Raw genomic sequence first — 23822 nt, forward strand, 5'->3', positions numbered from 1 at the left:
CCACCCGCAATATCTAATAAAACCTGAAGTAGAAAAAGCAGTTGTAGAGATAATGCAAGGACTAGTGAAACAGGGAATCCTGAAAGAAACCAAAAGCACAACTAATTCTCCAACGTGGCCAGTACTAAAGTCTGATGGGAACTACAGGCTCACCATTGATTATACAGGACTAAATAAGGTTACCCCCAAATTGCACCCATTGTAGCAGACCCCTCCACCATCTTAAACAGCTTGGCCCTGAGCACAAGAGTTTTACTGTTTTCGACATAGCCAACAGGTTTTGGTCTATCCTGTTACACTCTGAGGCCCAGAACAAATTCGCTTTTACAGTGAGGAACAGGCAGTACATGTGGACTTGTCTGCCACAAGGGTTCCATAATAGTCCCACTATTTTTCACAGAATGATGAGTGACATTCTGAAGAGAGTAGATTTATCAGAGGGTAGCACTGCCCTCCAATATGTAGGTGATATCCTAATTGACTCAGAGTCTGGGCCAGGACACCAAGAAGCTTTATGTCTAGTATTACATGAATTGGCAACCGTAGGTTAAAAATCAGCCCCACAAAGGCATAGATTGACAATATACAAGTCTTATACTTGGGACACCTTATATCCCAGGGACTCAAAGAAATGCCCAATGACCGCAAGAAGGCGCAAGAAACCACGACCTGTCCCCTCAAGGGATTCAGAAAAGTCTTGGGGCTATTCAACTATAGTTGGAGCTTTATACCAGAGTTCGCAAAATTGGCTGAACCGATCCAGAGATTAACTAAAGGAAGCAAGCCCGTTTTGGAACCTGTACTTGGGGGACAGAACGGAGGAGGCATACAGTCAGCTTAAACTCAGCTCACACTGGCTCCCGGGCTAGGGCTGCCAGATCTCAGCAAGGATTTTCACATCCACTGTAATAATGAGGGAGTGTTTTACTCTGCAGTGGTCACCCAAGAACACGGTAGCAGGAGAAGGCCCATAGGGTACTAGTCAACTACAGAAGGGCCAGGAATCACCGTGTTGCCCAGGTGCATAGCAGCCTTAGACTGCACTGCTTGGCCCGTTAGGGTTAGCGAGTCCATAGTAATGACGGGGAACGTCATCCTCCACACTAAACACACCCTAGTAGAGATGCTAACACAGGGAAACTGAGGGCAGTCTCCAATAGGAGAAGGGCAAAGTGGACGGCAGTTCTTTTACTGCCAAGTTGGCCCGTGATAATATTTAGGGCTACAGGAGAAAACCCAGCTGAGGGAATTCTAGATGCAGGGGAACTGCACAACTGTAGAGATATAGATGGCGATGAGGATAGGAGGCAAGTAAAAGATATCCCCCTAGTCAAAGCCGAGGAGATCCTCTTCACGTACAAGTCACTAAAATATGTAGCACGGTGGCCCCAAACAGGATGGACTGTGATAAATTATAAGTTAGAAACAGTTATGTCTGGAAGGATTGATGAGAGTCAGTCCACACAGGTAGCAGAACTGGTAGCACTCACTAAAGAACTGAAACTAGCAAAAGGAAAATCCATGAATATATATACTGACAATCAATATGCCTTCGGTGTAGTCCATGACTACATGGTGGCATGGGGTAGAAGAGGGCTCACCACTTCGGAGACACCAGTTAAGAATTCAGGTACTATTGCATGCCAGTGAACAGCCAAAAGAGGCTGCAGTAATAAAAATAAAAGTCTATCAAAAGGAGCCAGCAAAAGAGAGCCCAAATTGACTAAAATTCAAAGTAAACCAGGCAGCAGACCGAGCAGCTCAGAAAGCCCCAGAACGAGAAGCCATTAACGAGACTGCAATAGACACTATTGAATTAGTGAAAGATGCTATTCAAATTCAGCAGCTACAGGAGGGCACCCCGTAGGAAGATAGAGCGCAATAGAAACTGCAGGGGACAGTCAAAGGGGAGGGTGGTGCCTGGAGGCAAGCAGACAAGGGTGGTAACAGAACACATTGCTCGAACTGCACCACGGGCTCTCCCATACAGGTAGAGAGGCCATGATAACAAGTTTAGGGAGAGTGTGGTGGCAAAAGGGAATCGGAAGAGATGTGGCCAAGTACTACCACAGATGCATGATTTGTGCACAACATAATCCAGGGACACCCATAAAAGGTAGAATGGGATACCAGCCCAGACCCAGGGGATCCTGGGAACACCTTCAGATAGATTTTACAGGGCCACTACCACCTTTGCATGGGAAAATGTACTGCCTGGTCATCATAGACCAATTCACCCGGTGGGTAGAAGCTTTCCTGACCAAAAGCTGCACCGTGACCACTGTAGCCAGAATATTAATGTAGGAGGTAATCCCCAGGTGGGGGATACCCCTCCAGATTGACTCTAACAAAGGGACACATTTTACAGGCAAGGTCATGAAGACTGTCTGCCAATTACTCAACATTAGACAAAAATTTCACATCCCTTATCACCCCCAGAGCTCAGGGATGGTAGAGAAAATGAGTAGAATGCTCAAAAATACTTTACCTAAGGCTATACAAACTTCAGGCAGAACATGGGCTGAAGTGCTGCTAGCCATACTAATGAAATTAAGAGCCACCATGAATCAGGCAACCGGGCAAACACCATATGAACTAATGACCAGGCGAGCAATGCAGTTGCATGTGACAATAATCACAGGTGGCACTAATGTGGGTCCACTAAAAAGACAAAATTTGGCAATATGTGATAAAACTGAGTGCCCAATTGAAAGGGATACGGAAATCTGTAATTGATAAACAGGACAAAAAGGACAAGGCAGGGAAACTTAAAGTCTTCCCTGAGGTCCCAGCAGCAGGGAGCTGCATCCTAGTGCAAGCATTGCCTGACAACCCAGACTTTGCCCCAAAATGGAATGGGCCTTACGACATGGTAATAAGTGGGGACACCTTATCCTGCATAGATATTAAAGGAAAAGGCACATGGAAGCACTGGACCCAACTAAAACCGTTTAAAGTGTGACCAAATTAATGTCATTGACCATTTCACAGGTGCAAAGAGAAATGTTGGACAAGAAGGTTATCCCAGGGGGAGTACCGAAGACATAACAGAACAAACGATACAGAAGCACAACTGCACAAGCAAAGACTTTGACTGATTATTTTGACTGCAAAATGTATATATCCGTATGTATTTCACTGTGTTTAAGTGTCACAAATGTCAGGAGCATGACAGGATTTGAGGATAACCTCTTCCACCTCAGCTTGCATGGGAACCGAACCGTCTGCTACCCACTGGCGCGATCAGTGGAATCCCTATTTGTGATCACCCCGGAGTGGACTTCTTGCGACCTGTATACAGGATACACCATGGGAGCACCGTGTAAAGGGCAGATAGGGAAATACAGGCGGTAGATGTGTGCAGCTGAACAGGACCACCAGCCTAGGGAAGGGAAGACCCATTTAAAACCTGCTAATTACCCATTCTGTTTCACAGGACAGGGATGGGGATGCGTTCATGCCCTGGTTCCCAAAAATGACTCATGCGCTCAGACTTAGTCACCAGGGGACAGTTTACCTGCACCTGCAGCGAGCAGGCATGCTTCAATGTGATTGCAGGCAGAGAATTCATATGTGATCAGTGCAATAGCACCCATGTCAACTCTGCCACATGGATGTACCCATTCAATACTCACCAGCTCAGGGGGCAGGGGAGGGGGGTGGGGACCCGGGGAATCAGCGGCAGCGTGGATGGAGAGACAGATGGAAGGACAGGACAATGTAAGTTATCAAGTAGCAAAGAGTTTTTTTCTCTCTATTTAAGGGGACTTATGCGACAGACACCCGAGACCTCCCAAACCTGTTTGCAGTAGGGACAATTGCACCCTTTACTGTACCATGTCCCAGCAGGGAACATGTTCAGAGAAGGATAGTGACTCGCTCCATCAGTCAGGAGTTCTGTGCTGACTGGCAGGTCCCCACCACTTTGGGGTCATCACTGGGATATGGATTCTTGGGATCTCTATCTTTCGGGGGCACTGGGGTCGTTAACACTAAAATCCAAAATTACCTAGTATGTGGCCTGACTATCTTTGGCAATAGTACCTCAAAAGCTCTGGAAGCAAATAATAGAGCTGGCTAAACTCAGCCTCTATACACAGCAGACATGTTACGTGGGTGGATTATCAATTAGCACATCAAGGGGGCGTTTGTACAATTACTGGTGACAATTGTATCACCCATGTTATTGATGCCTCTTATAACATTACAGAAGCAATCAACAATATCCAAGACCAGCTAGATCACTTTTGACAGGAAGCCACAATTACAGACAGCTGGTAAATCTTGGGGACCCTATTTGGCACACAGAATGGTTCTCCTCATTGCACTCATGCTGGCATGCCGTGTGGGCCATGGGTGTTTAAAGCTGTGCTGTAAGGCGCTACCTATGAGAACTGTAACAGCAGCAAGTGTCACCACAGCAGAGCCCCCAACAAAATTGGCACTCCATGATACTCCTTGGGAGGAGGAGCTCCTAGAGATGACCTACCTCTACATGTAAATTGGGTGGTCTGCCGGAGACCTCTGATGTTGCCTCCTTGACCATAAAGGGGTGAGTGAAGTGGTAGATGGCACGGGGCAGGCTGACACTAGACACACAGATGGCCACGGAGCCATGAGTTGGCCACTTTACATATAAGATGGCCACCGGACCACAAAATGGGGGGAGACAGCAGAGCAAATACAGACACTGCCTGCGGCCACCAGAATGCCAGCGCAATGCACTCACAACCTAGTTGATTACTTTAAGGCGGGTGAGGGAGAGAATACACATGAGTAACATACACTGCCTGCTGAAGTGTCTGGGTCCAGTCAACACCTTTGAGAGAAATGCTAACAGCTTGATACGGACTCAATACAAAGTGCGATTTGTGTCCATTACTACAGCAATGGACTTCCACACACATTAAAACTGACAATGTCTGCATTGAAACTAACAACAATCGCGCTGAAATTAACAAAGGCTGCATTGGAACTGACAAAGACTGTATCGAAACTGTCAATGATTTTGCAATGATTGCCATAAACAAATCATGTTACAAAGACAATAATCTCATCACTGACCTATGGTGTCAAAAGATGTAAAGAAGTATCTTGACATATGTTCCAGGTTGAGAGAAGAATCACAGTTGACCATTGTGTTGTTGGTGTCTTTCTCTCCCTGGAGCTCTGGTATTTCCTTGTTTAATAAACTCTGTCATTGAACCTCAATTCTGACTCCAAGACTGGTGATTTTCCCCATAGCATAGCCATTGTGACATTTCATGAGACAAACGAATCAGCAAATAGCCAACTAAACCAAGTTTCAAAGACATAACATGTAAATATGTGGGTAGAATTTCCTTCATTGTTGCTAGGTCAAAATCCTGGAATTCCCTCCCTAATGCATTGTGGGTCAACTCAGCAGGTGGACTGTAGTGGTTCAAGAAGGCAGCTCAACACCACCTTTGCTAGCCAGACAGTGATGTCCACAGCCCACAAAATGAATAATTTAAAAAAATTGGAAAATGTCACAGCTTGGGACTGAATTAATTGCCAGTGTTGTTAGACAAATTAAAGGAGTAATCACTAGAGGTAATGTCAAGGATGCAAACCATTAAGGAGAAGCAGTGAAGGTTGATAGCATAGGAAGTCATATTGTAAAGCATTAAAAAGTAAATAATATTAATGTCACTTAGTCATGGCAGGCATTCCCTTTGTTGTGAGCAGAACAGAAATCAGATTGAAAGCAATTCACCAGGTTACTGCACTGGAAAATTGGAGTAGAGAATTTTGAGATAAAGTAGGTTTTAGTGAAAAATGATAGCTTGAGCAAAGAAAGGTTTTCAAAGTTAGGTCTAATTGCAGTAGTTTTGGAGACAGAAATCAATCACTGCCTGTAGAAGAGGAGCTATTATTAACCTAATGAGATGTAGTACAAGATTCAGGAGCTGAATGGGGTAAAGAGAAGAAAAATAATGACTTTAGTAATTCCTCATACTACATGATGACGAAGGAAATTAGAAAATAATTTGATTGAACAGGCTGTGGTAGAAACATACTGAATTGGTTTCATTCCATAGCCTGAACAAAATTAGATTTATTTTAACAGTTCTCCATGGACAAGTGCTCTCTATTGTCAGGAACTGGATACTTCACACAGGGCAGCAAGAAAAATAGGTGCCTCCATCTGCAGTAGATCAGCCACAGCTACTCAGCTATGTAAGAATATCCATTTCCTGTTTAACAGCAAGAAACTTGTCAGTTTCATGCCAACTTGACAAAGAATTGCTATCTAGGCGGAAGTAGGTACTGTAGGTGCTGGATTAGTGGTGCTGGAAGAGCACAGCAGTTCAGGCAGCATCCAACGAGCAGCGAAATCAAGGTTTCGGGCAAAAGCCCTTCATCAGGAATAAAGCTTTATTCCTGATGAAGGGCTTTTGCCCGAAACGTTGATTTCGCTGCTTGTTGGATGCTGCCTGAACTGCTGTGCTCTTCCAGCACCACTAATCCAGTGTTTGATTTTCAGCATCTGCAGTCATTGTTTTTGCCCCACTGTAGGTGCTGGAGATTAGAGTCAGGATTTGAGTGGTGCTGGAAAAGCACAGCAGGTCAGCCAGCATCCAAGGAGCAGAAAAATCAATGTTTCGGGCAAAAGTCCTTCATCAGGAAAGAATTACTATCTGTATAACCCAGTGCTTTGGTGAGTTGTAGTATTTTAGTAAGAAGATCTAATTCATAAACTATTTATTTCTTAGAAATTACTGCGTTTGACAGTGCAACATGAAAGTACTCAAGAATCCCATTCCATTTTTAAATGGTGGACGTCTGAAATTATGAAATGCATAAAAATATCAAAATAAGGTCCCATGTTAGACATTGTAAATTCAGGTGAAGATCTCCCCAAATCAGGCATCTCACACAAATTAAATGAGTGTACATGGAATTTTGGGACTAGCTTCCTCAGTGAACATGCAGGAGGCTGGAAGAACACAGCAAACCAGGCAGCATCAGGAGATGTAGAAGTTGACATTTAGGGTGTAACCCTTCTTCAGGACCCTTCAGGAATATAATCCCAAACTGGCAGCATGGTTGCTCAGTGGTTAGCATTGCTGCCTAACAGCACCAGGATCCCAGGCTCGATTCCAGCCTTGGGTGACTGTCTGTGTGGAGTTTGCACACTCTCCCTTGTGTCTGAGTGGATTTCCTCCCACAGTCCAAAGATGTGCAAGTTAGGTGAATTGGCTATGCTAAATTGCCCATAGTGTTAGGGGCATTAGTCAGAGGGAAATGGGTCTGGGTGGGTTACTCTTCAGAGGGTCAGTGTGGACTGGTTGGGCCGAAGGGCCTGTTTCCACACTGTAGGGAAACTAATCTAATATGGTGGCACCTGCCTGTGCATGGCCCATATGCCTCCAAGCATTTATTATTCATTTACTGACCCTTCAGAAAGGGTCTTGAAGAAGGGTTACACCCAAAATGTCAACTTCTACACCTCCTGATGCTGCCTGGTTTGCTGTGTTCTTCCAACCTCCTGCCTGTCCACTTTGGATTCCAGCATCTACAACTTTTTTTTGTCTCCTTCCTCATTGAACATGACAGTTAAAGTTAATGTTTTTGTGCGGTTTAAATTACATTTGATTCCCTGCATCAATGGATATCGTTAGTGATCGATCTTACATGAATGTTCATCTTTTCAATATATAATTCTTGCTTGTAGGTATTTTCTTCAGGTCGTCTCAATGCCGTCGCTGATTATATGAAGGGGAGATGGCTCCTTAGGTGATTTCCACCACAATTAAGTGCTTAGTGTATTTAGATATTTTTGAAAACCTGTTCAGGCACACCTCTTGAGCAATGTCACACTTGAACTCAAGAACTTCATACTCAAGAACTTCAAGTGACGGTCCCGACCAACTATCCACAACAACCTTCCCTCGGAGCTTCAGAGAGCCGCCTCACCTGGAGGCTCAACGATTAGTCCCGCCCACGCGCCGCTGAATTGGTGGTCTCCAGACCGCACCCGATTCCTGACTGGTCACCCTCTAGTGTCAATCAGGAGGCTCCGATTTCCGGCGGCTGCGCGTGGAGCGCTGACGGTTAAGGCGCGCTCGAACAGCGGAGGTTGAAACGTTCCGGAAGTTGGAGCCGCGGGCTCTTCACGCCGATCGGCAGCGCTGGAGCAGCGAGGGGGGCAACAGGGTCCCCGGGAGACCCGTCAGTCTGTGTCTTTATGTCTGGTCGCCGGCCTTCCGGGAGCTGGGAAGTCCACGTTCGCGCGACGTCTGCTGGAGGCCTTGCAGCCGAAGAGGCAATCGTTGCTGCTCTGTTACGATGAACTCATCCCGGGAGAAGCTTTTTCGCTTTTGGGACAAACTGATGGGGATCGGTTAACGGATAATCCTGCAACGACGGTCAGGCTTCTACCAGCAGCATCTTAAGTATCACTTGTAACCTGCCTTCGAATCAGATCAATGGTGTATTAGAGTCATACAGCATGGAAACAGACCTTTTGGTCTAACCAGGCTATGCCAACCATAATCCCAAACTAAGCTAGTGCCACCTACCTGAGCATGGCCCATCTGCTTCCCAACATTTATTATTCATGTACTGATCCAAATTTCTCTTAAACTTGGTAACTGTACCTGCATCCACCACTTCCAGTGGAAGTTCATTTCACACACTAACCACTGTGTAAAAAAATCATTTGACCCTCCTATATTTAAATCTTTATCCTCACCTTAAAAATTGGGCGGCACAGTGGTTAACATTGCTGCCTCACAGCACCAGAGACCCGGGTTCAATTCCCGACTGTGTGGAGTTTGCGCATTCTCCCCGTGTCTGCGTGGGTTTCCTTCAGGTGCTCCGGTTTCTTCCCACAGTCCAAAAATGTGCAGTGGTGAGGTGAATTGGCTGTGCTAAATTGCCCCTAGTGTTAGGTGAAGGGGTAAATGTAGGGGAATGGGTCTGGGTGGGTTGCGCTTCGGTGGGTCGGTGTGGACTTGTTGGGCCGAAGGACCTGTTTCCGCACTGTAAGTAATCTAATGTAAACTTCATCTGCCAGTCCTCAGCCTTTTGACCCAATTGATCAAGATCCTTTTGTAACTTTAGATAATCTTCTTCACTGTCCATTATATCAACAATTTTGGTACCATCTGCAAACTTACTAATCATGCTTTCCAGATTTTCATTTAAATCATTTTATATAAATGACATACAAAAGTAGACCTCACACAAATCCCTGTGAAACACTGTGGGTCACAGGCCTCTTGTTAGAAAACAACCCACTATCATCACTCCGTCTCCTGCCATTTAACCACTTTTGTATCCAGTTGACAAACTCCGCTTGAATTCCATGTGATTTATCTTTATTAATTAGTCTACCATGTGGAACCTTGTCAAATGCTTTACTTAAGTCCAAGTAAACAATATCTACCACTCTGTGGTCATCAATCTTCTTAATTACTTCCTCAAAAAACTCAAATCAAGTGTGTGAGACACAATTTACCTCTCTCAAAACCATACTGACTATCCCTAATCATTCTCTTGCCTCTAATTATTTCTGTGGCTTTTAACCATGATTGTCTGCAAGGATATCTCCCACTTTACAGTTGTGCATTTGTTGAAAAAATTTTTTTTCTCTTTCTTTCTTGTTTTTATTGGAGTTAGACTATCCGATATCTCTCTCCTGAGGGGCAGATGGTTGTTTAGAGTCACTTTCACATCCAGGATGCAGACAGGACAAGCCTCTATGAGGTGCCACAGCGAGTGCAAGGATTGAATCTGCAATATTGGTGCTATTCTACATCATACTCTGGCTGACTGAGCTAATGCAAACCTCCCCCTCCCCCTCCCCCTCCCCCTCCCCCTCCCCCTCCCCCTCCCCCTCCCCCTCCCCCTCCCCCTCCCCCTCCCCCTCCCCCTCCCCCTCCCCCTCCCCCTCCCCCTCCCCCTCCCCGAGATAGAGTAGGAGAATGGTCCTTGGAATTTCAATTATCCTGGCCCAGTAAACGCTTAATGAGAGGAAGGTGATGGCCTCGTGGTATTGTTGCTAGACTCTATCCAGAGACCTAGGTAATCTTCTGGGGAACTGGGTTTGAATCCCACTGTGGCAGATGGTGGAATTTCAATTCAATTAAAAGAAAATCTTGAATGAAGAATCTAATTATGATCATGTTGATTGCCAGGGAAAACCCATCTGGTTCGCTAATGTCCTTTAGGGAAGGAAACTGCTTGCCCTTGTTTGGACTTCATGTGATGCCAGACCCACAGCAATTTGGTTGAGTCTTAACTGCCCTCTGGGATGGGTAATAAATGCTGGTCTAGCCAGTGATGCCCTCATCCCATGAACAAGAAAAAAGGGATAGTCTTGCAATGCTGAATAGATTATTTTTGATGCTGTCATGTCAGGGGATGGTCATGAAACTGGGTCGTGATTGCTAGCAGACATTGGAGCAAAAAGCTCCAATATATTCGGATGTTTCTTCTCTTGAGAATGAGCCACAACCATGGTACTGCAGGTCACTATTTTCTGTGTGTTGGGGTTTGGGGAAGGGTGGCTATTCACTTTATCTATAAAGACCCAACATAGGGGGGTTCCTGAACATTTCCCATTGAGATCTAATTTAATGCCAAAAAGTTGTTTTGACCTGCAAGGCAGTGGATAGGGAAACCTTTCAAAGTGGGGATGCAGCAGTGAGACTTTAAGTGGGAGGATGGTGATGTAGTACAGATAGTTGTGAGCAGGTTTCATTGTTTTATAGAAATATATAAAGCCTGCATTTCTACTACTCATGATTCAAGGTTAACTTTGAAAAATTGCAAGGATATGAAGCTGTCTCATAGTTGTTCACTTGGTTGGAGCTTCATGGCAGCCATTATTGTCTTGGACTTCATAACTCCAAAATTTTGACCCTACTTGAGTTGCAAAGCCGACTGTGGGAAGCTCTGTCTTAATCCTTGATTAATAAAGATCATTTGTTTCCAAAACAGTGTATCAATCTTTCATTCAACAAACAGTCTCACCAGACTTATGGTCAGTCACTGGGAATAGAGATGCCCTGATTTCCTTCAGCAGCTCCTACCTCTTGTTAATTTTTCACTGGTGCAAGGCCTCCTATTATTGGTCTTTCAGACATTGGAGCCCATCTGCTTGCTGGAATTTGATATTTCGTCAAGCGCCTTCTAGGTCCTGAGACCAGGGGGAGTGAGACCTAAGAATTAAAATTCAACCCAGTTGCTTCATATGAAAGTAAAAATATCACAAACATCATACTCTTTTTGTAGACAGATGCAAATAATGCTCTTGCTGTTAATAGCAATAACTATGAAATATACAGAGGATATGCAGATGATGCAGTAGTTTTGCAAATACCATAACATTAAATGAAATGCACAGTACAGTATTCAATTTGAGAAGCTCAGGTCCATTCACTCACTGCTGATCCAGACCCTAACCTTGCTACCTACTGCCAGAAAGAAAGAACATTGAGGGAAGCTTTTAGAAATTCCTTTCTAACTTCCTAAAGTAATGAAGCAAGTTCATGGAAATCATGTTAGTCTGTGCACATCTTAAAGTCAACAAACATAAATTATATCTAAATTATCAGATTATGGGTTCAAGTCTCAGTTCAGATACTTGAGTGTATGAATTTGACAATAAATGACCATCTATATTTATCTGCATTTATTTGAGTGGAATATCTTTCATGCAGCTATCGTGTAGAGTAAAGCAGGAATCTATCAAAGAATAGTTTCTTAAAATTTCCTGGATAGTACGTTATTTAATTGGAAATAATGTTTGTTTATTATCAATTGACTCTATAAATGGGTCAAACTGAGTCAAATGTGAATTTGTATTAATAAAAATAAAATAAATAGGAGCAGGAGTTGTCCAGCCAGCCCTTTTGAGTTTGCCCTTCCATTCTATAAAATGATGGCTAATCATCTACTTGACATGCACCCTCTCAACGTGACCCAATATCCTTTGATGCCCTTTGTGTCCGAAAATCTATTAATCTTTGTCTAGAATATACTCAATGACAACATTCAAGCTCTGAAAGGTCGAGAGTTCCAAATGCTGAATGAAACAATTTCTCCACAGCTTAATCCTAAATGCTTAACTCTTAGTTATGGGACGTTTACCTCCTAGTTTTAGACTCCATAGCCAGGGGAAACTCCTCCCAACATCTATACTGACAAAACAATAAAATTTGATATATTTAAGTCTTGTCTACTTGATGACTCTCATTGGACAATCCTCCATTCCAAAAATAAGTCTAGTAAATCTTTGTTACTCTCCCTTTATGTAAATATTATTAAGTGAGGACATCAAAATTATAGTCTAAATATATCTTTTGTTTAATGCATTTATTTATTTTCATCAATTTATATTACATTTATATTCAGGTTGCGATGAATGGCACAATTTTTAAGTTTTAATTTTTAAAAAACTTTTATATTTTTAAATCCCCAGGGTTCCCTCTGGAAATTGTACAGGCATAAGCTGCTGGTTTACATTGAACACTTAATACAGGCTATTCATGGGAATGGCTGCCTTTCTGTTTCTGGCATTGAAAATGATTCAACATGGGAATGTTTCATTCAGTCACTGAAACAACAGCATATTATCTCTGGAGAAACCCAGCTTGGAGTGCAGCAGTACACAGTTTTCAACATGTATTTGAGACCCTTGGTTATAATTTTAGATGACAACTTCTACTATCAAAGCATGAGATATGAAGTTTTTCAGATAGCAAGGCGAAGTAAGTCTCCTGTAGCAAACAATATATAGTAATATATCTAGAATAAGCAGTCTACCATTGTGTGTAAATAACTACACAAACATTTACCTATTTTCTTCATAACAAGAATAATCTGTCCTTTTTATTTCTGCTTCACTGAAATGATATGAGTATCCAGAGTCCGTACTCTTGTTTTTCAGCTTTCTTGTGGATCACCTTATTGTAAATTGAGAGCATTGGCATTTTCAGTGTCAAGAAGCATACAGCCTAAACTTGTTTTGAAATAGTTTCTTTTAGTATTAACATTAGTGCCTCAAAAATTACAACAAAGATACAAAAACAATAAATAGCAAAGTAGTAGCTAGTTTTCAAAGAATGGAATATTGTCATTACTAACTTATCTATGTACCAGAGAATAAAGTATGCCAAAGAAAGGCTATTGCCTAAATTTTCACTCTAGAATTGGAAGTGCAGAGTGAGAATACCCCCAGGTTTGTAAGCACAATGCTTGGGAAAGTGTTCCAAACAATAAAGTTTTCACTCTGGGCTTTGAATGGGGATGGCAGGTTTGTTAGTAGGTGTTGGTAAAAACAATGACTGCAGATGCTGGAAACCAGATTCTGGATTAGTGGTGCTGGAAGAGCACAGCAGTTCAGGCAGCATCCAAGTAGCTTCGAAATCGACGTTTCGGGCAGGGCTTTTGCCTACCAATTCTGGAAGCCTACCAATTGGGCCTACCAATTCTGGAAGCTGAGTGAGACAGGCTGTCTGAAAGGCTGGCCTTTTTGCTTCTGTTCTTTGTCCCAGCTATAAAAAAATTTTAGCTCTCCCCATGCCAAATCATGCCCCTTACCCATATACCCATGGCCTAACATTGCTTTCTGTGCCAACCTATGTCTCTCTACTCATCCCTGATCCATTTTAACCCTGTGTCTCCTCTCCCATACCAACTTATTCTTCTTTACCCAACCCCACATAGTCCTTTACACTAAGCTATGCTGTTCAACCATCAACCTTTGTCATAACTCTATGCCAGTTCAATCAGTATCCACAATGGGCAGAAGAGCCATTTTGTGATTAAATAAAATAAAGCTGTAAGGGTATCTTGATGTCTTCACTATTTAAAATAAAATCCTCTCGTACAGTAAAAACCCATTCAACAAATCTAAATTCTTTCAATAACAACCTTGTAAAACATACTATTATATTAATTGTCCACATCAAAAACTTCATAACTATATGGAGTTGTCAATCAAACTGTAAAGTGACAGGATTAATTTGATAGTTTGTCAATCATGCAGCTGTAATCCAAGAATAACTTTCAGGGTTATATCAAAGGACAGTGAAATGGCAAGCTTCACAGTTCCAATGAGCTTGAAAATTACAATGAGTTTATCCACTTTTTCATATATTTTGTTATCTACATATAACAACCAAAAAGGCACTTGACCCCTTCCAAAAGAGTCCCTGAACCTATCCAAAAGGATTTCCTACCTCTCCAAAGAAGTTTGGTAAAGTACAATTTTTTTCTCAAAACATAAAGTCCACAAATTGAGTTTTGGACACTGTTAACAAAAATGGCAATCACAAAAATTTCCCCTTTGTTGAAAATGTTGGGTACTAGGTTCAGGAATTGGGGCTCTGACGCCATTCTGGCTAAGTTGGAGACCTGCTCCCTTGTTGTGGAAATTCAGATAAATCTTCTCCAAAATCGCATTCAGACCTGTGTTTTGTTGTGAGTAATAACTTGGATTCTTTACAGACAGAGACATTGTAGACCGTATAGAATCATTTACAGTGCCTCTTGTGACTTTATTCGTGGAGAAAGAGCAATAGAGCCTAATCCTATTTTTCAACTATTCAGTCAACAGTTTTAGGTCATGGCACTTTTGTAGGAGTGCATATTTAAGTAATTTTTAAATATGAGAGTTTTTGTTTCTGCCATCTTTTCAGTCAAAATTTCAGATCTCCACTACTCTTTGGGTTTAAAAAAGAATCCTCAACTTACTGATAAACTATGTACTGATGTCTCCTGGTTATTAATTTCTCTGCTAAGGGAAATAGGACTTTCCTATCCACTCTATCTAAGCTGCTAATAATTTTATACACTAAATTTCTTTTTACTTCCTCTGTTACAAAGGAAATAAACCCACTCTATCCAACCTTGCCTCATAACTAATATTCACCAGTCTTGGTGACATTCTTTGCTTCCTGACAAATGCAGTTACATCTTTCTTGTCATTTGGTGACCAGACTGCATGTGATACTTCACTTTTAATTTTACCAGTGTTTTATACAGTTCCAGCATAATGCCTTGCTCTTATGTACCATGCTTCAGTTGGTAAAAGTATAACCTGCATGCATTCTTAATCAGTTGATGTTCTTATCCTTCAGCCATCAGGGAACTGTGTTCATACTCTCCAGTAATCCTATACACTTGTTATTATTCTGAAATCTCTTGTGTATAACCTTTGCTTGTTTGTCCTTATCAGTAATTGATAGATTGGAGAAAGTTCCAGTAAGATTTACTGTTCTATTGAAATGATTAGGAATACAGGAATTCTGCATCCTTCCTGGTCAAGTTGCTAGCTATAGTTTAGTTTGTGCTTACTCTTATTTCAAGATTGCTTCAAAATTATGGCTGAAACTTTTGGGAGTTAGTTACCAGTTCTAAACTGAATATCTGATTCACTGAAATCAAAAGCTTTGTGAGAAATTCATAATTCATAACAATGTAGTGCAGTAATTCACATTTATTGGTTGGATAGGGTAAGTTTGATGTTTAATGGGTGCTGTGCCTGCTTAATGTTGGTGCTACTGTCTGTCTTGATGTTACTACTATCACTACCAATATTTTATATTGTTCTTTATGAGAAACTCAAACGTAAGATGTACTGGAGTAGAAATTCTGCTTATACAATTGCCACTTAGGCATTTTCAACTCATTCGTTTTTGTGGAACCAAAGTTCCAAGCTGGTAAGAGTGGAATTTCTGACTAACTGTCTCCTTTAAAAAATGTTTATTATAATTTTAGAAATGATTTTTCAGAAAAGTTGTTCACCAACAACTTATCTCTTTAAAAGATTCCCTAGGTTTCCTTCAGCTCTTTCTGGAGTGCCCCCTTGAACTATGTTTACAGAGAAATCATGAGAGAAGCTGTCCGGTAAATGATGAAACAGTAGTACTGATGTCAACAAAAATACAGCTGCCTGATCCTGTGAGAAATATATGGGAAAAGAACAGTCTGATACTGAAAAGCACAGAAAATGTGTTGGAAATAGATAGGTAAGTATTTTAAATAAACAATTACCTTGAACTTACTTTTAATACTTATTTTTAATTAAGAAGAAGACAATATCTTGATGTACCAGTTCTTTTTAAAGTTTTTTTTCTCAATTAATTATTGCAGTTTGATTACTTTCAGATATTTCAGAACGAAGGATGCTTGCCAGTGACATTCACAAGCCATAATATAATAAAACAAATATCAGTGTACTATTGTCATAGTTTAACCAAAACACCATAATAATTCATAAATGTCTATTTGCATGTTTCATGATATTAGAATTATCAGGTTGTAAGTTGGTTTGCTGAACTGGTAGATTTGTTCTCAGGCGTTTCATCACCATGCTAGGTAACATCATCATTGAGCCTCTGATGTAGTGCTGGTATTCTGTCCTGCTTGCTGCTTATGTGTCTTGGTCTGTTGTGATGGGTGATATCACTTTCGGGACTTTTTCTGAGTGGTTGGTAAATGGGGTCCAAATTGATGTGTTTGTTAATGGAGTTCTGGTTTGAATGCCACGTGCCTAGGAATTCCTGTGTGTGTCTTTGTTTAGCCTGTCCTAGGATGGATGTGTCGTCCCAGTCGAACTGGTATCCCTCTTCATCTGTGTGTATGGATGCTAGTGATAGTTGGTCATGTCTTTTGGTGACTAGTTGGTGCTCATGTATCCTGGTGGCTAGTTTCTGGCTCATCTGTCCAATATAATGTTTGTTGCAGTCCTTGCAGGGTATTTTATATATATGATGTTTGTTCTGCCAGTTGTTAGTATGGGGTCCTTTAAATTCATCAGGAGCTGTTTCAGTGTGGTGGTAATTTTGTGAGCTATCATGATGCCTAAGAGCTGGAGTAGTCTGGTCGTCAACTCTGAGATGTCTTTGATTTATGGCAGGGTGGCTAGAGTCTCTAGGCGTGTTGTCTCTTCATGTTTAGGTCTGTTGTGTAGGCATCGGCGGAGTGCACTTAGCGGATACCTGTTGTTTCTGAATACATTGTATAGGTATATTTCCTCGGCTTCTCCTAATTCCTGGGTGCTGCAGTGTGTGGTGGCTCGTTGAAGTAATGTCCTGATGCAGCTCCGTTTGTGGGTGTTGGGATGTTGTTCCTGTAGTTGAGTATCTGGTCAGTGTGTGTGGCTTTCCCGTTGACATTGTTCAGCAGCTCTCCATTTGCATTTCGTTCTTGTGTGATGTCTAGGAAGGAAGGCTGTTGCTGTTCTCTTCCTCTTTGGTGAACTTTATACCAGTAAAGATGTTGTTTATGCGTTTGTGGGTTACTTCTAATTAGTTGCGTTTCGTGATGACAAAGGTGTTTCATGATGGACCCAAAACGTGGTGTGGATCGTCGGAAGGGCTGTTCGTTCTAACCTCTGCACAACTGCTTTTGCTAAAAGTCCTGATATTGGTGATCCCATAAGCTTCCCATTAATTTGTTTGTAGATCTTGACGTTGAAGGTGAAGTGGGTTGTGAGACACAAGTTTACTAGTTTGAGGATTCTGTCCTTGCTGATTGAGTTGGTGTTGTCAGGTGTTTGTGTCCTTGGTTCGTCTAGCAGTGAGGTCAGTGTTTCTTTGGCTAGGGTGATGTTTATTGATGTGAATAGGGCTGTCACGTTGAAGCAAACCATGACCTCATCGTCCTCTACCTTAGTGTCTTTGATGATGTTAAGGAATCCCTGGATGGAGTGGATGGTGTGGCTTGAGTCTTCTACTAGGTATTTCAGTTTGCGTTGAAGTTCCTTTGCTAGTCTGCATGTCAGAATGCCTGGACGTGAGACAGTGGGTCGGAGGGGGGGCCCCCCTTGTTTACGTACCTTTGGCAATCTGTAGAAACGGGTTGTGTTGGATCCTTCGGGTTTCATTCTTTGGAGGTCTGTTTTGTTAATTTCACCTATCATGTGAAGTTTCCTCAGGGATGCTATAATTCGGTTTTCTAGCTGTGGAGTCAGGTCCATCGCCACCTGTTGGTAGGTGTCCATATCTGTGAGTAGTGTTTGCTGGATGTAGGTTTGCTCGCTGAGCTGGAAGGTTCGTTTTCACATTGACAGCTGTGCTGGCCCCACTGCCGCGACACAGACAGCCGCCACGCCGCTCCCCAGTGGGGGGCGTTGAGCCTGTTAAGCGGAATGTGCAGGGTGCAGGGAAGGTCAAGCGCTCCCACGCCAGAGGACTTCGGAATCTGAACTTAGGGGGACAAAGAGGACGGGTCTTCTGTGACACCACAGCCATGCTCTCGCGAGCGAAGGCAAGTGTGATTGATTGCCAAGCCAAGTGTTGTTTGCTTTTTCACTATATGGTGTTCTGTTTAGGTTGACGATCATGCGTCCTTTGTCTGCTGGTAGGATTACGATTTTTCTGGCTTTTCTGAGTCCTTCCAGGGCTTTCCTTTCCAGTGTGTCGAGGGTGTTCCTTTCTTTCTTTCTGCTTAGTGTTGGTGTTAATGTCTTGTCTGATGGCTTGCTGGATTTCTTCCACAAGTCCGTTGTCTTTCAGGGAAGATTTCAGTGCTGCTAGAAAGTCCTTTTTGTCTGCATTCCTGTGGTTGAAGCTCATCCCTCGTACTTGGACGGCTTTTTCTGTGTCTGAGTGGTCGGTCAGACAGGTTCTTTATCCAAGTCTCTGAACTGCCCATGTTATTGCTGTGCATGAGCTTAGCCAGTTTTTCTTGCAGGGCTAGTCTTTTTTTTTTGTCTTGGTCCACTGTTGTTTAATGTTGATGGCTCATTTTAGCATACTTGTCCATTAATGGTCAGTTGCGTTAGTGTACGGAGTTTATTGGCGTGAAAATTCTCTGTTCATATTTATGGCGTTGGTTGTGGCTTCATTTATCATTTCTCGTATAATCCTGTGACTGTTCTGTTCTGCTGTTCTTCTGACTTGTGGGGTTTTGAGATTAGATCTATATTGATTCAGTTGTCAAGTGGAGTTTGTTAGCTCAGTTAGCTAAATGCAGAGTGAATGTCAACAGCATGGATTCAATTCCTGCACAAGTTGCTGTTACCATGAAGGTTCTCCCCCTACCTGATGCGTAGTGACCTACTTTAAACTTCATTGTTATTAGCAATCCTGTCCATCTTGCCACTGGCACTTTATTACATATAATGGGACTTAAGGTGTCATATCAAAGTGTGCTGGAGAGCTCTAGCTTTAACAGCAACCTGGAGAGAATCATAACTTTGTAATCTTAAAAAGTCTGCATCGCAGAATTGAAGTAATTCTATTTTGAGTTCTGTCCTCAGAAATTGACCTAATGTTAATTCTGTTAATGGAGATTTGTGGTTGTGATGTGTATTGCTCAAAATTGCACTATTTGTTGACCTTCTTTAATTGCCTTTGAGAAAGTGATGGTGAGTTGCTTTCTTGTCCCATGCAGTTCATGTCATGTGGGCACATCTGTGTTAGGAAGGGAGTTCCAGATTTTTGACCCAGCATTAGAGACAGTTCAGAGAAAGTTGGTTAATTGATATTTGGGACAGGTGATCATCTTATGAGGAAAGGTTGCACAGATCCTGAGAGGACTTGACAGGGTGAAGGGATGTTTTCTGTTTTATGGGAGAGATTAGAGAAAAATGACAGAGAGAAAAGAGATAAGTCTGAGGGTGGTACAGTTGAGAAGAGGAGCAAATCAAATAGTCCAGGCAGAGTACAAGGTAAGACTGATAAATTAAACTACATTTATTTCAATGCAAGAGGCATGACAGGTATGGCAGACGAACTCGGGGCATGATTGGGAATATGGGACTGGGATATCATTCCTGTTACAGAAATGTGACTCAGGGAAGGTCAGGTGTGGCAGCTTAATGTTCCAGGATGCAAAGGAAGGACAGAAAGGTGGGCAAGAGAGGAGGGGGAATGGCATTTTTGGTTAGGGAGCACATTACGGCTGTACTCAGGGAGGATAATCCTGGGAGTGCGTCCAGTGAAGTTATTTGGGAAACTAAGAAATGATCACCTTATTGGAATTGTACTGCAGGTTTAAGGTGAGAGGGGAAAGATTTAAAAGGGACCTAAGGAGCAAGGTTTTCATGCAGAGTGTAGTCCATGTATGGAATGAGCTGCCAGAGGAAGTGGTGGAGGCTAATACAACACTTGAAAAGTATCTGGATGGGTATATGAATAGGGAAGGTTTAGAGGGGTATGGGCCAAATTCTGACACATAGGACTAGATTAATTTAAGATATCTGGACGTTATGGACGAGTTGGACCATAGGGTCTGTTTCCATTATGTATGAATCTAATTCCCATTAACTGAATTTAGATAGTTTACCTTGAAGCCATTGTAGGTCAAATGCTGCGTCATGTTCAGTGCATTTACTCTCACTTCACCTCTTGAATTCAACTCCTTTGTCTTTGTTTAATCCAAGGCTGTACTGAAGTTAGAAGCTAGGAGGCCATGGTAGAGTCCAAACTGAGCATTCGTAAATGGTCCATTGTTATGTAAGCGTTTATTGCTAGCGCTGTTGACATCACGTAGTGTCACTGTTCTGATGATCAAGTGTAGACTGTTGGGGTGGTAATTAGCTGGATTAGATTTGTCCTGCTTTTTGTGGTCATGGCAGTACTTGAATAATTGTCCACATTGTCAGGTTGATGTCAGTATTGCAGCTATACTCATCCAGGTTGGCTGGAGGCGCTAGTTCTGAAGTACGAATCTTCAGAAGTATTACTGGATGTTGTCATGACCTATAGCCTTTGTTGTGTCCAGTGTTTCCAGACATTTCATGATATCACATCGAATGAATTGAATTGACTTGACTTGCAATTCTGGGAATATCAACAAGAAACTGAGATCATTTATCCAGTTGATCCTGAAGATGGCTGCTTCAGATTTTTTTGGCACTACCTCCAATAGATTCATAGTTATTGAGAAGAGTGTAGGGTAGATCTTCAATTATTTAGTGAACTTATGAAATTAATAACTTCAGTCATATGGAGCAGGACTGTTCCATTCCTTCTTCACACTCAAATGTTTAATCTCATGTCATTGGCACTGCAATTTATGTCAGGTCATTCTGGGTTAAGGATTGAAGAGCTGGCTGGGGTTTTCACTGCTGATCCAGAATTTCCAACATCACAGAGTCATAGAGTTGCACAGCATGGAAACAGACAAACTGTCAGCATACTGAGGCCTTACTGCAGTGATGCTTAATATCTAGGCATTTGGGTGTTATACAGAAGGGCAGCAAGTGTAGTGCAATCAGAAATAAGCAAGGATTCTGTACTTTTGTGAAATCAAGATAAAATTGTCATATTTATAAAAAAGAAAACTGAAACTATTGGAAAATTTTAGAGATCTCTATAGATGCTTTAGACTTGCTGAGTATTTGCAATGTTTCTATTTTTCTTTACAAAGCTAGTTCCTTCTCTGACATCTTTGAGAGTAAATATTGGCCAAGGAATAACAATTCTAGTAAGATACCAAAATATAGTCAATTTCTTTTGTGCCAAGCTAAAATTAAAAGTAGTGTTAGATACAGCATTGCATTCACTGGTGAATTCCACATCCATTCATGTTTTACAGCCAGAAGGTGTTTGAATTACTTGATGTTTCTTTAGAAAATCCAGAAAAACCGTTTGAAGAAAACATTGAACAAAAGGTAAATGCTGTGGATTATATAATTAAATGCGTTTGATAAATAAAGCTATTTTTAAATGTTGATCTGGTACACAAATGCCTAGAATTAAAGAATGTTTCTTACGTTATTGCTTTCAGCAGTAACCTTTTGAAGGGCTTCACTCAGGATTCAGTTTTTTTCTAAATTTGTTCATGGGATGTGGGCATTGGTGGTTAGGCCAGCATTGAATGCCCATTCATATTTGCCCAGAGGGCATTTAAGAGTCATTATTGTGGCTCTGGAGTCATATATAGATCGGAACATGTTAAAGACAACAGATTTTCTTCCTTAAAAGCCATTTGTGAACCAGTTAGGTTTTATGACAGTTGACTGTTGCCATTAGACTAGCTTTTTGTTTAAATCCAAGTCATGCAAATTGATTCTGATTGATCAAGACATTGCCAAGGAGAATGTGCCAGAAAAGGTTTATCTCCAAAGATGAATATACAAATAAAATGAGTGCACTAACATTTTAGGGCCCATCGACAATTTTGGTTTAATTTAAATGTCAAGCATACAACTAGTCCAGTAATTACTACTTGCATTGATTTCTGCAAACTGTTATGATCTAGTGGCCCCAATTGTTATGGGTAATGCCATATGATAAAAACAACTCCGATCTTCAGCAGGAACATTGTGGGTAGACCATCATTTTTTAAATCTTTGCTACCAAAGAGATCTTTTAATAAACATAAGCACACAATGTTGTGGTCTTTGTTTAACAATAAAGCAAAACAAATATTCATTAACAACACAAATGAATATAAACTAGGAATAAATCATTATTCCCTTATAATAGCAAGTCAAACAGTAGACATAACTTAAGCACTCTTTATAGAGCAGAAAGAACAGTTTTATATTTCATCAGTACACGCTGGTACAGCTTACAAATATTGTTGCAATTCTAAGAATATCTAGTGCTGTCCATCTAACTCAGCATGAACAAGACCCAGTCCAGTTTCCAAGGAAGTGAGACTATTTCTAAACTACTTTTATGGGATCAAAATAATTAAAATTTCAACTCATCTGATCCTAGAGATAGCTCTTCCTAAATTATTATTATGCTCGTGACTTATTTTCCAGTGCTGTACTTCCTTTACGCAACTTTAGTTCCTTTTATTAAACTTCAAAAGCATAACTTTTCTTTTTTTCCACTGTCTGTATCCCAACACTCCAGTCTGAGATTAACAATAACTTATTATTCGAAAATAATTTCATTACTTTTAAACTCCTTTTCATAGGAATGCTGCTGAGTGCATTGAAGACTTCCGAGCACTTAGGAGTTTGATAGACACTTCTCTTGAATTCTAAGAACCCAAACTTGCAATTGACAATATTTAAGTGTATACATATAAATTTCACAGTTTCATCACAAAATGTTTAAAATGTCTGCTTTTGACTGTCATACAGGCGATAGATCGTGCCATTTGCGCAGCTAGTGTTCTTCATCAGGCTGATCAAACCATCCGTCGTTTGGTATCCCAATCTATGAAAACTGCGAAAGGTATAACTAATACAATTCATGTACATGACCTGTAATTTACATATTTTTGGTTTATCATGATTTCTTCTGATATAATTTTGAAAGCAAAACTAAAACCATGGTTACTCTATAGATATCCCAAAAGTAAATGTCATACATTTGGACTTCCAGAAGACCTTTAAAAGTAATGCATAGCGAGGTCAGAGCATGTGGTGTTGGGGGACAGTAGTAGAATGAATAACAAGAAACAAAAAATTGAAAGAAAATGTTTAGGTGACTTCTGAAGACTGCTGTGAAGTAGACATGCCGCGATCACAGTTATCACAATTTACAATTTGGATTCAGGAAATAAAGTACAATTTAAAAATTGACAAATGATGCTAAATTGAATGACACTGTTAATACTGATCAGGAATGTGACAAAATACAAGATATGTTAACAACCTTTAAGAATTAATTTCAGTGCATTGCATAGTGGTGCATTTTGTGCAAATATTAAGGAGACAACTGTTACAACATGGGTTAAACTCTCCTGCTTAATTTAAAACCAGCAACACAGAAAAGATTTATGCCGTGCAGTAATTGTAAAGATTCGAGTGGCCAAGAACTATGTAAATTAAAAATTAACAACTTTATTTCTTAAAGTATAACAGAGAATAATTAACTAACCACTATTTACAATTTCTTTCTCTAACCTTCCCTTCCATAATTCTAGTCTGA

General features: G+C 41.2%; 1 protein-coding gene across 1 annotated transcript in view; it reads left to right on the plus strand.

Moving 5' to 3' along the window:
* Positions 1-23822, plus strand: part of LOC140463267 (L-seryl-tRNA(Sec) kinase) — a 32514-nt gene that overhangs the window by 880 nt on the left and 7812 nt on the right. Inside the window, exons 2-7 of the mRNA XM_072557026.1 lie at positions 2715-2872; positions 8109-8393; positions 12455-12743; positions 15806-16007; positions 21526-21601; positions 23030-23123. Coding sequence (XP_072413127.1) covers positions 2715-2872; positions 8109-8393; positions 12455-12743; positions 15806-16007; positions 21526-21601; positions 23030-23123 — 1104 coding nt within the window. The remainder of the gene's footprint in view (positions 1-2714; positions 2873-8108; positions 8394-12454; positions 12744-15805; positions 16008-21525; positions 21602-23029; positions 23124-23822) is intronic.

The sequence above is a fragment of the Chiloscyllium punctatum genome, chromosome 38, assembly GCF_047496795.1.
Source record: "Chiloscyllium punctatum isolate Juve2018m chromosome 38, sChiPun1.3, whole genome shotgun sequence".
Lineage (NCBI taxonomy): Eukaryota > Metazoa > Chordata > Chondrichthyes > Orectolobiformes > Hemiscylliidae > Chiloscyllium > Chiloscyllium punctatum.